Source organism: Lepisosteus platostomus, chromosome 1 (assembly GCF_059453375.1).
Source record: "Lepisosteus platostomus isolate fLepPlt1 chromosome 1, fLepPlt1.hap1, whole genome shotgun sequence".
NCBI lineage: Eukaryota > Metazoa > Chordata > Actinopteri > Semionotiformes > Lepisosteidae > Lepisosteus > Lepisosteus platostomus.
In genome coordinates, this window is record NC_142611.1 from 3,361,353 (window position 1) to 3,378,627 (window position 17,275).

Genomic DNA, 17,275 nt, shown 5'->3' on the forward strand with positions numbered 1-17,275 from the left:
TCGAAAATATCCCAAAGCGCTGTAGAGAAACCATGGGTCAGAAATCATTAAGAAAGATATAAAACAAATATCTCACTGCAAATCCGCCAGTGGAAAATGAGTTTTAAGGTGAGGTTTGAAAACAGACTCGGGGTGGGATCAGGATGGGACGGACCTCTGTGACCATTTTGACAGTATTACCCATAGTTCCTTATTTGGCAACTGGAACAAATTGGGGGAGTAGAGAGTGTGAGATGGTTTATACGTAGAAAAGAGGAGAGAGATCCTTCAGGGCCTTTAAAAATAATTTTAAGGTTAATCCTGACTTCTACAGGGAGTATGAATACCAGAATGATTTTTTGGGGGGCTTTGTCAAGGAACTCTGCCTCGGCTCCATCCATACTTGATTGGATTGTGCTACCGAGTCTTCTACATTAATACATTGTTTTTTTTTATTTGATGTGGAGAAAAATGTTGCGTTTCTTTTTTCCATCAGTTTATATATATATGTTTTGCATTAAACATATAGTTACAGTCTAAAATGATTTCTGCACAAGGTAAATTTCAGCGGTGGGTCATTTGAACTTTGCAGATGGTGTCATCAGCTGCACTGTTCCTGTTCCAGACCCTCCCTTACAGGGAGCCCTGGCTCGTGGGTAACGGGGGTGTAGGTGTGTGTGGGCAGCTGGGAGCTCGGAGCAGACAACCCATTCCAACACCAGTTCTGGGGGGGTTTTGTTAGGCAAATGCCTGTTTTTAAAAAAAGTGCATTTACCCAAAAAATGATCATTTTCTTCAAAGACAATGGCCCCTGCCTGGGATCGAGAAAACCCAACCAGCCGTACGAGTGGCTGTCCTACCAGGAGGTAAGGCTCTCCATCCTCGTCTCTACGGTGGTGCTGGGCTGGTCCCATCCCCCGCGCTGGGAAGGAGCTAATGCAACATTGCAACGTCGCGTGCTTTGGTTAAATCCCTGTCATAAAGGACACTCTTCTTCTGCGTCGTAATAAGGAGCGGTCTTTTTCGAAGAGTTTCAGAACGCACCCGAAATGAAATGTTAGACCGGACAAAGGCGCTCTGCAGCGTGTTGTCCGCTCTGCGGAGAGGCTCGTTGGCCGTCACCCGCCCTCCCTTGATGAGCCGTGCTCTTCCAGGGCAGAGAAGCGGGCAAGAAAGATGGCTGATGACCCCCTCCCACCTAGGTTACCACTGGTTCCATAACATTCCCTAACCGAGACGCTGCCAGTCTGTTAAAACCAGAAGCACCTGGTACTTGACCAGCTTCTTTCCTGGGGCTGTCGTCTTGCTTCACCAAAAGTCCTAGTTCTATGTGGACTGTCTTAATGACGTCTGTTGTCTTTTGTCTCGTAGTAGAATGTCTTACTGTATATGTAGAATGTTCTTACAGCACCAAGTACACCAGAGTAAATTCCTTGTACATGAAATGCGTTTGGCGAGTAAAGGCGATTCTGAATCTGATGACATCGCATACAATACTTGCACTGTGAAACAAGATCCACCAAGACAGAATTGTTTCAGTATGGCCAGTGTGAGAAACCTGCTTCGGCTCAGTGGCCTTGTCATTGCAGATCATACTGGAAACTCCGGGCGCCTGTTCGTCAGTGACTGGGACCAGTGTTTTGCTCTGGGAGCAGGGTGTTCTGCTTTAGCACATGTGCCTAGTGCCGATGTCATGTGGCTATCCTGTGAGAAGGAGATGAAAGAGCCTTCCCTTTTTCTTTGTTGTATGTCAGGTAGCGGACAGAGCAGAATGGCTTGGGTCTGGGTTACTCCACAGGGGTCTGTCGCCTACACCTGACCAGTTCATCGGAATATTTGCACAGAACAGACCAGAGGTAACGCATTGTCACCTTCAGCAGGATTTCACTGCAGATATTGTCCCAGATCTTGATTAGGCTTTGTATTTTAAATTGGTAACTGCGTTCATGTAGTTAGTGACAGGGACACTCTGCTGTAAAAAGGCCCCATAAAAACCAAGTCCCTGACTCTCTGTGGTCATTAAAAAGCCCAGGGCGTTTCTTGAAAAGAGTAGGGGTGTTACCCCCAATTTGGTGTCCTGGCAAAATATCCCCCTGGCTCCTAATAATTCCTGTCTATGAACTGAACTGTCCTCTTCCTCACTGGTTTGGCTCCAGCCTGGACTAAAGGTCAGGACTGTAGTTTAACCTCTTATTCAAAAGGCGTCACTCCCTACAGCACAGTGTTCCCCAGCCATCACACTGTGACATTGCCTTGGAAATTCTGGTCCAGAAGGGAGGAGCTCCCCCTGCTGGTCCACCAGTATCACCTACAGCAGTGACCTGGTTTTCCTCGGAGGTCTCCCATCCCAGTGCCGATCAGGCCCAGTCCTGCTTATCTTCTGAGACCTGAGGTCACATCAGCTTACAAGTTGGCAGTTGCAGTCTGTTGGTACAGAAACAGGGCACAGAAGTGGTTTAATAGCTAAGTGTTGTCTTGCATAAAGAGCTGGTACACTTTATTCATCCTTGTGCACGTGAAAGCTGTGGAGGCTGTTTTTTTGCAGTTTGTTGTGTTAACGCCATGTGTGCTTCCCTCTGTACAGTGGCTGATAGCTGAGCTGGCGTGTTACACTTACTCGATGGTGTCGGTGCCCCTGTACGACACTCTGGGAACTGAAGCCATAAAATACATCATTGAGAAAGGTAGGCTTGTGTCTTCGAGAACCTCTCCTGCCGGATATCGTGGGCTGGAAACGGGACTTCCTCAGCGGGGGGCCTCGCAGTGCTTTCACATGTTTCTCAAACATTTGACTGATCTACCTCACCCGAGCAGCTCATCGTTAGGAGCTGCCCAGTCGTCTGAAGCCACACAGGCATGCACCCGCAGGTTGAGCTCTGCGATCCTGGGTTCGAGCAGGTTGTGATCAGGGGTCCCCGAGTGGTAGTGTAGCGAGGTGGAATTAGGTGGCCAGGGTGACGCGGCGACCCTGCAGGCCCGACTCTCAGAAAAGAGTCAGTTTTCGCCTGAATGATGTCCCCTCAGGCATTTTGTAGTATCTCTGGAGGTTCATACAGAAACCTTGCTTATGGTTTAAATTAAAGCTAACAAAGCCACTGTATGTCTAAATGAGCCATTTTTTTAAGGACAGTTTGGTTACCTCGAACTGTATCCTTTCTCTGTTAAAAGATGTTTTGCCTGGATAAATTGGGTTTTATCCTTGTAATTTGTACATGCAAAAAGACTTACTGTGAAAACGAGTGCCAGTGAATCTGCTGACATTCTAGTGATTTGTGTCTTTTGTCTTGCTTTGTTTTTCGGCCTGAAAGCATCCAAACTAATCTGATCACACCCCCCTCCCGCCCGATTTTCAGCGACTATCTCCACGGTGATTTGCGACGTTGCCGACAAAGCCAGGCTCCTTCTCGACTGTGTCTCTGGGGCCGAACACCCTTTGAAAACCGTCATCCTCATGGAGGCCTTCGACACGGAGCTGGTGGCACGAGGCCGGCAGTGTGGGGTGGAGATCCTCAGTCTGAAGGACGTGGAGGTCAGCTCCTGTGAAACCTCTACTTATTTCCAGTAACCTGGCTGAAAGGCACTCCGAAACCGTTTCCTGTCCTCCCATTTAAATGAGCAGACCTTCGCTTTCTTTTCTGTTTATCAATGGCTGCGGGTTTTCCAAACTTCACAGCCAGTTTTCTCTGCAGTCATGGTAAACGACTGGTTTCCTGTTCTTTGGCTGCTCTCTGCTTATGAAAGGCTTTTTACTGGGCTGCTCTCTTGTCCTGGGATATTAGAGGACTGTTCGGAGGCCTCCAGTCTGTGCATCCTGTTGTCCCGAATCTCGCCCGTAGGACTGTGAAACATGCGGATTTGAGCTCGATTTGACGCTGCAGTAAGCTAAGCCCCTCCTGTCAGTCCCCTTGTCATGCATTGTTGTCCTCTCTTCGTGTGTCCTAGGCTCTTGGACGGGCAAACCTGAAGAAGCCAGTGGTGAGTAGCGTTTGAGTGAAGTGATTACATTTTCTCTGGAACTCCTCCAGGAGCAGGAAGTTGAAACGCGGCGCGGTACGGCTCGCGCCAAAGTGACAGCTTTGCTCTCTCGTTTTGCGGCTTCTTTCAGCCCCCGAAGCCCGATGACTTGGCGGTCATTTGCTTCACCAGCGGAACCACGGGTGAGAGATCTGTGTTGCACCTTCTCCGGTTAATACAGGATTGAATGGACAGCAATACTGAGAGAACATCACTCTGCGCGCGGGCGAGATTCTGGAGTGGGAAATGTTGGCATCGCGGCTGTCATTGCTCTCAAGTTTGGGGTCAAAGAAAAATCGTAGTTTATTTTCGAAGCTGTTCTTTAAAAACAAAATCTGTACGCCAGCTCGTTTACGAAAATGACCCAGCTTCATCTTCAAGGCACTGCTTAATTTGGTCATGTTTTGTGTGTGTATTCAGAAATGTCTTACAGAACTGTACCACCACAGAGCTAAGGCAGGTTCTAATTCAACAGCACGAGTATTGTAGTTGCCCAGGGCACAAGATAATATCTTCTTAAGCTTTTTTTTTCTTCACAGGAAACCCCAAGGGTGCAATGCTTACCCATGAAAATATTGTGTCCAATTGTTCTGCATTTACTAAAGTAACTGAGGTAAACCTACTTTCAAGGGCTTTGGCATTATTGAATTTCATATGCACATCAGCTACATTTATACTACACTGATCATCCCCATCCAAAACTTTCAAGGACTGATTTCATTTGTCCACATAATCCTTTTTGTAATCTTCTTAGACATTGAACATCCAGTTAGAACCTAATCTCTTTGTTTCCACAGAAAGTGCTGTAGCTTCTTATGGAAACTTTAGGAGAGGAAGTGCTGTGGGGACATTTAGAACTGTTACACATGCCTCTGCACAGCAACTTCCTGTTTATAATCCTGAACTTTCAACTGACTTTTTTCCCTAGAGAAGCCAGTTTGTACAACCAGCACTGTTATGTTAAACTGTAATGAAAAGAAACCGGATCACTAGCATGTTGAAGGGTATGCAGCTAGTAACAAACAGAGCATTCAGTTCAGCCAAAATTATTGCTCCCTTAAAGTCTTGACTTCAAAGTGAGCCATTTGTTTCAAGGCCAGTTTTAACAGTATTGTTTGGTCATCAGGAAAGCTCCACTCTATTATTTATATATGTAATTGTTAGTGAAAAAATGACACAACTGTGTGCATCTCATCTGCAGATGTTCATATTTTAGGACACGGAGCAAATGTTTGAAATGATAAATGTAGGTGCTTGTCTTTGCTATAAACTATAAAGCCCCACTCAAGAGATAGTATTACTAGAAACATCTTGATTTATGTTTATTTATCTTTTTCCATTTTCCGTTGATCAGTAGAATCAATGGCTAAACGTTGGAACATGTAGATATGTATTTGGAGAGCACCGACCCTAACACCTGCTTCTGAAGTGAAGTCATTACAGACGGTTTTTAAAATAAATCTAAAAATCGAGCTGCACAGGATAAGCAAGACCCCCCACACGAACGAGTCCAGTGTGAGATTTCAGTTCTGTTCTGTACTGGTGTCGTATAGAGAAGACATTCCAGCAGTTTATATCGGTGTGGTCTTGTTGGGGTTGATCTCTCCTCTCCTTTATTTCTGGGACTTTTCTCACCTTGTACTTCCTCTCTTTTTCCATCAACTTTCCTTTTTTTTCCTGTCCTTCTCGCTGTCCCTGTCTTCCTCGGCCGTCTCCAGAGCACCTTCTTCCCCTGTCCTGACGATGTCCTTATCTCCTTCCTGCCTCTGGCGCACATGTTTGAGAGGGTGGTGGAGGTAAGAGCCCTGTTGCTCACCATCCCCCTCCCCTGTCTGTCTGCTGTTTTGTTTCTTTCAGATGATTTGTCGCTTAAACACCACCGACATTCATGTTTCCTACTTGCCTCTTGCCCACATGTTTGAGAGGGTGGTGCAGGTATGTGTTTAAAACGAGTCACCTGAAAAGCCATGTCCGTTTTGCCTGTCTTGTTATATCTGGAGAGTTGTCATCATGGAAAGTATTAAATCCTTGACGTAAGTGAAATGTCTCAGAGGTTTGAAAAAACAGACTTCTGCAATCAGAAGTAGCACTGGCATGTTCTCATTTACTGTGTGCAGGTATGTTGTTTGAAGTATAACCAGTCACACCTCTGCAAAAGGAAATACAAAGCACCTGTGAGAATGTCTGGTTCGTTGTCTTTTCCACCTGTAAATATTCATCATAAATTGATGTCCTAGCAAGAGATGCTTTGTCAGAACTAGGCATGTTCAGCATGACGAAGGTGTTGGAGATTGTGCTCATGGAGTAAGGATATTTGTGAACTCAGAACTGAGTGCAGACACTAACCAAGTCTACAGAAGTGGATCAATTAAAGGTGTCAATCAGCATTGAAGATTGAAAGCTGGCACACTCACTGGCGCAGTGGTCCCTCAGGATCAGTTACCGAAGTCCCTAATCTTTAGAAAAAAACGAGAATGTGCTTAGCAGTTGGGGGATCCAACATCAGGTGGGGCACCAGTGTTGTACCTTGCTCGAGAAGGTACCAAATGCAGAAGATGACCCGTTGTTTCTACACGACTGATTTCTTCAGTCCAGTAGAAATGCCCTTCTTCTGTCCGTGTTAAATGTGCTTATGCATCTAGATACGTTAAGGACTGTTAATGTTACTGTTGCAGTTAATCCTACAACATGTTGTCCGTGTAGAAGCTATCTGCACGATTTAGAATCGGCACCTACAGTACCAGCTACATTCACCGTTTCTGAATATGCCACAAAGTAACTGCTTTAAATTTGACTGTACCGATTCTTCATTTCATCCAACCTTACCTGCTGCTTCTTACCTGGAACCTTGTTAACATTATGCAGCACCTTTTTAAAGGTCACGACGCCAGTCTCGCCATTAAGCTTGTGAGACTTAACAGGTGTGAAAAGTGCCTAACTCGTAACAAAACAGAACCACTAGAAACTAGAATTACTGCTCAGTTCCTGGACAAGAAATCGACAGCGCGGCAGCACGGACAGTAACGTCCCCTCTGCTTCCAGGCTGTGATCTTGTGTCATGGAGCCCGGATAGGATTCTTCCAGGGTGACATCAGGCTCCTCATGGACGACCTCAAGACCTTGCGCCCCACTTTGTTCCCTGTAGTACCTCGTCTGCTCAACCGGATGTTTGACAGGGTGAGTGATGTCCTCTTCGCTGACCGACGCTTTCAGCCTCAGCTCTTATGTTCTGTTCCGCTAATGTGCTGCATCCCTGAGCAGAATGCTGTTGATAACCTTCGGTTGGCCTTAGCATACCAAGAATCCACTTGGCAAGGAGGATCAGAAAGTTAACCCTCAGTATTGTGCTGTTGCTCCATTTCTTCCCACTTTTAATCGGTGATCTTGGCTCCCGTGTTCAGATTTTCGGCCAGGCCAATACTCCTGTGAAGCGATGGCTACTGGAGTTTGCCTCCAAGAGGAAGGAAGCGGAGCTCAGGAGTGGCATTGTGAGGAATGACAGCATGTGGGACAAGCTCATTTTCAGCAAAGTGCAGGTGGGGCCCGTGGTGGGGGTGCAACTGCTTGTGCTGCAAACGGGAGTCATGAACAGGAAAGGTTACCAGGGGGCAATATTCAGGCACTGAGGAAGTCAACCCAGAGGACTTCTTCAGACTTGACCGTGAAGCGTGAAGCAGAGGGATCCGGGTGGGAGCTTCAGGGAAGTTTCCCAGCCATTTCCTCAAAGCTTCTGGCTAGCTTCGTGAAGCAGCTCCACGGCTCATTAAGCCACAATCGGCCAAACAAGCTTGTTTGTAACCTTTCTTGTGTTCTTACAGCAACACAGATTTCTGTTGTTCCCTCTCACACCAATTTAACGCCTACATTTTACAGCAAATTGGTCAAACTAAGTTCACAGAGAGAGTAGCAAAGAAACATGTGGATGACAACAAATTTCTGTATTTTGTTAGTTCACAGAGAGCGTAGCAGAGAAACATGTGGATGACAACAAATTACTGTATTTTGTTTTTTTAATGGAGAACTGATTTGGTTTTATGACCGCAACCTACTTTCTCTCGCTGACGTTTTCACTTTGGAAGCAGTATCAATTAGTACAGTATATTAGTATCAATTAGTAATGAGTCTAATTAGCAAATTCTTTACTTTACGTCCTACAAACACACTCTTTGAAGGCCTTCACGCCGAGGATTGAAAGGGTGTGCTGCCAGTAATGTCATCAGCGTTGGAGACACTAGTTCAGAATATCTGAGGATGCAGCTCTGTCCAGTACTAGAAGATACGGAAGTGATTTATTTTCTAGAAGTGGTGACTGTGTAAGAGTGGTGCTGAGCTCGACCTTTCCCTGTGCCCCATGCAGGCCAGTCTGGGTGGCAGGGTGCGTCTGATGATCACGGGGGCCGCGCCAGTCTCTCCTGTGGTCCTGTCCTTCCTGAGGACTGCCCTGGGCTGCCAGGTGAGTGCGGCACAGGCAGGTGCCCTTCTGACTGGAGCCCCAGCTGTTGGGCTCGGGCTTGGCCCGGCCTCTCCTGGCAAGAACATGGTTTTAAAGAGGCTGAGCCACCTTAGTTCTGTTTGAGGGTGGTGGGGCCTTATTTGAATGAACTTTGCATGGGCAAAATGTTGGATCGGCCAATCGTACAGTATATTTCGCTCAGTCCAGTGCAAGTTATGTCGGGTTTTTGATTACGTCGGGCAGTCTGTGGCGTGCGTTTCAAGCCTTGCAAGCGTGGGCAAACTGTTTAATTAAATGGGCGTTTTGGGCAATTAAGCTCCTTGTTTATCATGCACCCAGTATAAAACACGAATTTGCTCTGCTGTTGAATGAAACTTCTCCTGCAAGCAGGGCTATGATATGAGGCAGAAACTCCTGAGCATGTTCTGATCGCCACTTTTGTAAAGGAAGCCCAAATGTGTCACAAACCTTGGTGTTCTGTGGATCTTGTACATAGCACAGTTAAATCTTAATTGTAAGCAAGGTTGTGTTATTAACCAAAAACTAGGGCAATGGCCGAGATTATTCCAGATATGCATCTCCTGCATCAGCAGAGTGAAGGGGTACATAAAAACCAGCTTCTCAGCAGACCTTAGGGAAGCTCTGGGAAGCTCTGGGAAGCTCCGAACTGCCCAAGGGCCTCCCTGCAGAGGATGAGAGGAGAAAGGAGGCAGTGTAGCTGGTTAAAAAAAAGTAGTCCCAACTTTTGCACCTTTGGCAGTTTTAAAACGAATTCAGCATTTAAAAACAGGTTTTATGTTCTGTCACTCTCTCTCTCTGTCTTCTGACTTGCTCACCGTGTCCCGCCTGCCTGTTCTCTCTCTCCCTGGCAGTTCTACGAGGGCTATGGCCAGACGGAGTGCACAGCGGGCATCACTCTGTCCATGCCAGGGGACTGGACCGCAGGTGAAGGCCGCGTCGCGCCCGTCTCCCTCCACTGGCGTGAACTTCACCAAATACACAAGGGGCTCTCTGTGCCCGAGTTCCTCGATGAGTTGTTGAAGCACAAACCTGATACTAGGCTCCGCCTCGGGTTATAGTTTAATTTTGGTTACTCGTTTGAGAGGAATGCCTTTAAGGAAAAGGTTTCAGATTTGCATTTCACTAGCCTAGGATGTGTTCCCAAACTTGTGTTTCTAGTTTAGAGCCCTAGAACATGTTTGATAAATTATGTAAAAGTTTGTGATGACTTGTTTGTTGTTGTAATATGCAGAAGGATGGGGCATTTTTCAAGCCATGTTACATAGGTTTAATTAATCAAAAACAATGGTAAGACAAGTGCAGCTGTGTACAGCTGTGTTTTCAGTATTATAATATTATTTTGACAGTAGCATCTTGGCAAGGAAACAACTGGGGTTCATAAAGAAAGGGTTTCAGGTTTCAGTAACCTATGTGAAAGCCTCATAGCCTTGACGATACTCAGATATTGAAAAATTATTTTGGGGAGTATTTACATACTGTAGATGGAAGTATTTTTCTGTGAAGTGAAAATATTTTGTGTTAATATGCCTAAACTCTCATGCATGGCACATTCAGATAAAGAAGTACATGCTGAGCTGCGGGTTTTCCTGTCAGTGCGCTCGAACAATTTTGTGAAGAGGTGAGAGGGTTATCTGTTCAGACCCTGTGAGGAGCAAAACGGCAGCTGTGAGGCTCAGCAGTCAGGATTCTGGACTTGTAACTGTTGTTGTACCCTTGAGCACTGAAATTCCCCAGCTGTAAAAATGTGAGTCGCTATGGATTAATTAAAACAGCGGTAAGCATGTTGACAAAGTGCTCTGAAGGCCCCGAGCTCTGAGCGGAGAGCCCCGGCTCGTTCGTGTGTGATTGGTGAGGTCTCCCGTGTGGGAGCTGTGCGTGGTTCAGCCCAAGACCAGGTCTCCTGGTTTCCAGAGCTTGTCAGCACGCCGCTCGCTTTTCCGTTGAGCTTGTATTCCTTGTTCCCTAGGACACGTTGGAGCCCCGCTGCCCTGCAATGTCGTAAAGCTGGTGGATGTGCCAGAAATGAATTATTTTGCTGTCAACGGAGAGGGCGAGGTGAGTGCGAGGGTGCTGTATTTCTATGTCCGTGTCTGTTACATTGTAAGTTTCACAGAGAGCTTAAAATAGTCCATGCAGTTTCCGAGCCCTTGAATTTTCCGAGCATGCACTCAGCTCCGAGAAGAGTCATGGGGTCTTGTCGTATTCCCCCTCTGGATGAGTGTTTACCCACGCCGTGTGTCCATGTTAAAAATCGCATGGCTTATGATTCCTGCCGCTTTTTGGTCACACTCAAGTTGTCGGCACCCCAGCAGCTCCAGCATAATGGTCTCCCCTTGTTGGCTCATGCCCAGAATCACAGCCCTGCTACTATACACCCGCGTTGGAGAGAAGTGACACAGCTGGGCGTGGTCTTCGTCTCGGGTCCAGTTTCCCTCTTGGCAGCTGACGGTGTCCTCCTGTCTTCTCTTCCGTGTGAATGTTCGTCCTGTCGGTGCGTGCCGGCGCGCAGGTGTGTGCGAAGGGACCAAACGTGTTCAAGGGCTACCTGAAAGACCCGGAGAAAACCGCCGAGGCCTTGGACCAGGATGGCTGGGTCCACACGGGAGACATCGGCAAGTGGCTGCCGGTAGGTTGGCGGTGCGGTCAGGCCAGTTTTCCGCCGAGCGCCAGTCCCCGCGTCCCTGCCATCGGTTCCGCCCGACCCAGAGGGGCACGGCTGCTGCGCGGTCTGGGCCATCACCCGTCCCGTTCGCGGCAGGAGGGCTGTGGATTGCCCAGTCCGAAAAACATCCGCCCGCCCCGATTGAGCTCCGTCTCGGTAACCCTGGGGACAGGAGTCTGCCCCTCGTCGGACTGGCACTGTGGCACGGCGCGAATGTGCTTGTTTTCGCTTTGCAGAATGGCACGCTGAAGATCATCGACAGGAAGAAGCACATCTTCAAGCTGGCTCAAGGCGAGTACATCGCGCCAGAAAAGGTGGAGAACATCTACAACCGCAGCGAGCCGGTGGCTCAGGTGTTCGTTCATGGAGACAGCCTGCAGGTGAGACCGCGAAGAAAGAACAGGCTTTTCTGTTGCAGACTTGTGGGCAACGTTCCCTCTAATTGTTAATGGCCTGTGTGCACAAAAATGTCAAGTTGTGCATATTTTACCCCAGTGGCAAAAACTTGTGCGCACTAAATTGAGTGGTACAAAATTGTAAACCTGAATTTTTTTTTGTTCATATACTGTAGTCATCCTCATATAAGCATAGAGATCCAAAAGACCAGGACAGCAACTCAACAAGGCCAGTCATAGAGACTGAGTGCCGAGCGAGCATGAGCAGGGAGGTATGAGACTACAGGACCATAGATATTGATGATGGAGTAGCAGTAATAATGCACACAGCCCAGTTGGGCCTCTCGCGGCCTGTCTCATGTGGCCAATTTAGCATTTTTCAATTGACAACCACGTTTGTTTTATTATCATCATTTTTGGGGGGGATTTTTTTTTTTGGCACAGTTCAATTTCCTATGTGTGCTGATTTTCATAACTGCGCACAGTTTAGAGGGAACATTGCTCGTAAGCCCTGTGGTGTTTTGGTTTTAATACCTGTGCAAGAGTAGCAGAGAGTGGTCCAAACCGGAAATATATTGTGTGTAATCTCTCTCTCTCTCTGTCATGCAGCAGACAATTAGAAATTGTATAAAACGTTTTTCATCTGTTATTTTGAATTTCCAAAGGTTTCCCCTTTTCTGTATTTTATGCTTCTGTATTCAGTAGATGTGAAAGGGGGGATAATGTTATTGTTATGTGTTTCAACGCGAGTACAATAAAGTGTAAAAAAAGAGTAAGTGTCACAAGAATAACCAGGCTGCTTGCACAACATTGAGGTTTGTAAGATTAGTACTGAATGTCTCCAGTGACTCCAGTGAGATACACCCCAAGAGAGGAATGACATGTGCTGTTTGCACCTGGTCTGCAGCATTATTGGATAAGGATTAGGAGTGTCCATCAGAACCAGTGATCTGTGGGTGATTGATTATTGAATGCCCGAGATGCAGACAGAGTTTGTACCATGTTTGTAAGGGATCTGTCTTGTGCAGGCGTGTCTGGTGGCGATTGTAGTGCCTGATCCCGACGTATTGCCAAGCTGGGCCAGAAAGAGAGGGGTCGAAGGGTCGTATGCGGATCTCTGCAAAAGCAAGGTAAGCCTGTGTTTGGCCCCTGGTCATTCTCAGCAGCCTTTCCTGCTGGAAGCATACAAACAGATTAAGGGAAGAAAACAGAAAGGGATAACACAGAAAGTAGAACCGAAATCACTCTTAAATGTTTGCTCATTGGCCATTCCTCATGACAGGAGGTGAAGGGTGCAATCCTGGAAGATATGGTGAAGCGTGGGAAAGAGGCGGGACTGAAGTCTTTTGAGCAGGTGAGTGTTGCTCGTTGGCATCAGAGCAGCTGGATTTGTCACAGCACACCCAAACAAAGGTCCTTCTTGCACGGTGACTGATGGGAACCGCAAAGCATAGCAGTTCATTGGTGTGGACCAAGCAGAGCCCAGCGGCCTGACAGTGTAGTATGCTGAGGAGAGCCCCAGTCATCCTGTGCCCTCTGCCCTCTGGCGGCTGGCCTTTCTGCCACTTCTGTCCTTCTCATGACGTGACCGGCAGTCTCCTGCTGGCACAAAACAGAGACTTGGGGGGGTCTCACTGTTCCATCTTCTGGATCCCGGAGCTTCTTTTCAGTGGGCAGATGCGGAAGAGTGTTCTCTGGTATCCCAGCAGGATAGCAAGGGATCTCGTTGCTGGATTTTCAACACACTTCACACAAATGAAATGGTCTTTTTTTTTCTTTTTTTTTTTTTTGCACGGAGCACATGCTAATATGATGGGATTGTAAAATTATTTATGCATTATTTTTTGTTTTGCTTTTGAATGTGTTTTGTCTTGTAAGGAAAAGGACCACAAAAACAGGGCAACTTTAGCATTGAGCTCTTGGTCTTATCTATTAAAAGACGAGACAGCAGTGTGTGAGTCTCCTGCATGTCACTCGTCTGACATCCAGAGACCGGGAGCCATGCAGTGTAACCGATAGACGGACCTGAAGCAGATCTTAATTTTAATCTGCCTAAGCATAGGATTTACCTGGGCCTTGGTGTAGATATCAATTTACCAAGTGAGGTTGGAAAACCTCCCCATTGCTTTGTTTGAACTCTGTTGATATCCAGCATGTGTCTGTCTTTAATGAAGTTGCATGTTGTGTTTCTGTTTTGAGTAGGTGAGAGACATAGCCCTGCACCCAGAGATGTTTTCTGTCCAGAATGGCTTGCTCACCCCAACCTTGAAAGCAAAGAGAATGGATCTGAGGAGCCATTTCAGGGAACAGATAGAAGAAATGTATGCCAGGATCAAAATGTAACCAGGAGGGAGCTCAAGGGAAAGACCCGGCAGGCAATTGGGAGCTGGGGGGGAAATGCCTTCATACTGATCTTCAAGCTGTCAGGAAAATTTAACAAGCAAACCAGGCCTGGGTGTTCTTGCAACATTAAGCCTGTCTGTGGAACTGGATGTGTACGACATAGGAATTAATGAACTACAGGACTGCAAAAAAAAGGAAAAGCTGCCTTATTGCTTTAACGTTAATACCGTTTACCATCTGCTTCTTTAATCAATGCCTTACTCCTTCAGTCATGTTGTAGAAGAGCCCTACTAGGTCTGTTCTGTTACACAGTCGTGCATCAGTGAGTTACCATGACGGATTCCCTTTTATTGCTGTTTTTAAAGACTATCTCATTCTTAGACAAAACATGTCTCCTAGGCACTGTGTTCTGTGACGTAAGAATAATTTGTGAAGTCCCATCATTGCACGAAGGGATATGCTTCTGAGGAATGTGAAATACTGCTTAAAAACTTGTTAAATAATTTTACAGTCATGAATCTTCCAGTTTTTAATTTTAGTATGTGTATAATATATCTATTGACAATGTCATTTCTTTTATAAAGATTTAATGACATCCTGAAAGTAAATTATACTACAGTATATATATATGTAGTAGGAAGAAATCAGTTGTTCCAGGTTCTAGTAAATGCATTCCCTGTTTTTTATACGAAATCCTCAGGACCTGACATCAGAGCAGTGAGAGGAAGGGCTCCAGTATATTAGAGTGTGGTTTGGCACCTTTAATGCAGTACACTGAGAGTTTAGATGTCTTTCAGTAGAGTTAGGTCAATTTTGTTAACCTGAATACATTTGGTGCCACTCTTCTTTTGTCCTGTTCATGATGTGAACACATTTTATCAAAGACAAGTGGGACTTGTTAAAGGGGGGGGGTTCAGTTTTCCTGTAAAGACAGTGGCTTGAGCCAAGTGCCATTTGTTGTAATTTGGCACGTGAAGGGTTCTGCCGAATCGTGCTGGCTGTGGGTGAGCCGATTCTTCCAGAGGCCTTCCTTGCCTCCAGAGCAGGAGTCTCCAAGCTTCATCCCCAAGGCCAGCCATGCAGAAGGGGTTTCTAGCCCTCTTGAAAATCAGCAGCTGCTTGAGACCTGTGGCAAACAATTCAAGTGAATCGAAGTCTTCAGAGGACCAGTTTAAACTTTGATTCTTTTGGCTCTTAGCAAAAGACCCTTCTGGATTACAGCTGTTGAGTGACCAGGGGCTGCAGTTCACTAATGTTGTAGGCTGAAGTCTCTGGTCCTGGGCTGCAGTCTAGTGATGGAAAAGCTGGCTGTGGTGTTCAGGCTAGTCCTGGCAGCTGACTCTGGTCACTTAACACTGACACAACTCCTACCAGTATATTCAGGCAGCTGCCGTTCTGCTTTTTCCTGGTAAACGTTGAAGCAAACGGAAGCTTACAGATCTGGGAGATCTCCCAGACAGAATCTTCTTTCCCTGTTCCACAGTTATCCACACCTCGTGCTTCTTTCCTTCTGCAATGTGATTAAGACCCCACACCTAAGCTACGTTTTCACTGACCTTGGATGTGGAATGCCCAGAGGCATGTAAACAAACTCGAACAAATGAATGGGGGAACCAGTAGTATCAGTTGTGTTCTTGCCTGCCAGATTTTATTTTTGCGTAAATGTTTGTGGAGCATTTAAAATTGAGACGGTAGTCGTACTGCAATCCGCGAGGTACGCAGTTTAAAAATCTTTGAAGAAGTAGGCTGCTCAATTTATGTAAAGCAGAAAGCTACTTTCAATATTTAACTCTCCAAGAAGTAGTTCAATGAAATGAACTTCTTCAATGAAATGGCATTAATTACATTTTTCCAAATAGTCATACTAAAAGTATGACCATTAAGTAACCACAGTAGATATGAGAGTCAAACCAGTAAAACTGTCTGTGACACCAAGCCAGTTGTAGCTTTAACCCTAGTGATTTTTGTTTAACAAGACCCATTTGTCAATTTGTTTTTAAATTTTCTGGTTACAGAACAAATGCATTATAGGAAAATAATTGATTTATCTGATCTTTGCATATTACACATTTTAAATGTAGGAATTATATATATACAGTTTTAATGAAGCACAACACAGGTTGCACTAGCAGAAGCAGTGTAGTTTTGGGACAAAGCACTAATGTGTGGAATTATCCTACGTGCACAATTGATGTATACTTGTGGTGTTAATGAAAATGTAACACTAAACATTGTGACTGAAGCCAAACTCTAATTTATATCTTCTTTCACGTGAAATGCCTGCTTTAATGTCCTGGCTTTGTACATGTTTTGTAAAGATAACAGATACATATATTTCCAAAAAACAAAAGCCAGCAATACCAAATAAACATTATTTTGTGTGCATTTCTGTGTCAGTGATCCTTCTACCGGTTCAATCAGGCTCATGCTGTATTGAACTTTTTTTGAACATTGAAAGAACAAAAAATGAAACTTCTCTCCCTCCCAGTTTTCACATTGCTATACATTTCCTGAGCGTTTCGACAACAAAGAACTGATGCATTCAAATCTGATGAAATGCGGACGGTTTCAAATTGTAATTACCAAGTGCAAAACCAAACCAATCAAAATAGTCTTAAAAGGTGAGTTAATAGCTTAATATGAGTCTTGAAACAATTTGGAAATGATGTGACAACACTGTCTCTTTAATTCCGAGTACAGTAATACCATATAGTGTTCAGATTTTATTAAAATGTGTTGCGAAGCTCCAGAAGATATGGGTGGAGAGGTGTGTTTTTTTTTTCATTCTTACAAAAAAGGATTGGGGGGCCAGAATATTGGAAACTACAACAGCGTCATTTCGGTTTACATCTGCATTGATAGAATCATATTATAAATTGACACAGTGCTGATATTTTAGGGATACGTGCTGATGTTTTAGATGTAAAGATGGGAGATCCGTGTGATTTTATAGGCTCTCAAAGGGGTCCTGTAAAAATTGAGAGTAATCCATGTATTTTATTCAGAAAACGTAATTGCTTAAATATAACAATGAAAGTGCTATTCAATGATGCATTGAAAATCCAGAGACCAATCCGCCCCCATGAGTTTTTTAAGCCAGAGCAGCGATGCTCCGCTCCGGTAGGTGGCGCTATGAATTTCTGGGAACCCTGTGGCGGAAAAATGGCGTCTAATTTCAAAATGGAACAGTCCATGTCCGGTGGGGGGATGGGGACGCTTGTAAACGAGCAGTTTTTTATTCGTCAACCGGACATTTACACTCCAGCACACTTCTGCCGTGTTATTCTCGTCTAGTAATTACAGTTTATATTTTACACACGCCATGACCTTCACTTGCCTAACTCGCATTTTCTCTCATGGTACCCCAGCCACCCCCCCCCCCCCGTTTTGAGCGGCGGGAAGTGAGGT

General features: G+C 45.5%; 1 protein-coding gene across 8 annotated transcripts in view; it reads left to right on the forward strand.

The window, feature by feature from the left end:
- acsl1a (acyl-CoA synthetase long chain family member 1a) overlaps positions 1–16,252 on the forward strand; it is a 37,964-nt gene extending 21,712 nt beyond the window's left edge. For 7 of the 8 annotated variants that reach the window (XM_088639707.1, XM_088639738.1, XM_088639725.1 and 4 more), the window contains exons 4-21: positions 781–845; positions 1,734–1,835; positions 2,564–2,663; positions 3,333–3,508; positions 3,922–3,954; positions 4,085–4,136; positions 4,533–4,606; positions 5,851–5,928; positions 7,036–7,170; positions 7,395–7,529; positions 8,351–8,446; positions 9,319–9,391; positions 10,434–10,522; positions 10,977–11,093; positions 11,366–11,509; positions 12,553–12,654; positions 12,807–12,878; positions 13,727–16,252. In XM_088639707.1, coding sequence (XP_088495833.1) covers positions 781–845; positions 1,734–1,835; positions 2,564–2,663; positions 3,333–3,508; positions 3,922–3,954; positions 4,085–4,136; positions 4,533–4,606; positions 5,851–5,928; positions 7,036–7,170; positions 7,395–7,529; positions 8,351–8,446; positions 9,319–9,391; positions 10,434–10,522; positions 10,977–11,093; positions 11,366–11,509; positions 12,553–12,654; positions 12,807–12,878; positions 13,727–13,867 — 1,784 coding nt within the window. In that variant the 3' untranslated portion in view covers positions 13,868–16,252. Of the gene's footprint in view, positions 1–780; positions 846–1,733; positions 1,836–2,563; positions 2,664–3,332; positions 3,509–3,921; positions 3,955–4,084; positions 4,137–4,532; positions 4,607–5,711; positions 5,790–5,850; positions 5,929–7,035; positions 7,171–7,394; positions 7,530–8,350; positions 8,447–9,318; positions 9,392–10,433; positions 10,523–10,976; positions 11,094–11,365; positions 11,510–12,552; positions 12,655–12,806; positions 12,879–13,726 lie in introns of all 8 variants that reach the window. The other variant, XM_088639757.1, reaches the window with a different exon arrangement.
- The last annotated feature ends 1,023 nt before the right edge of the window (positions 16,253–17,275 follow it).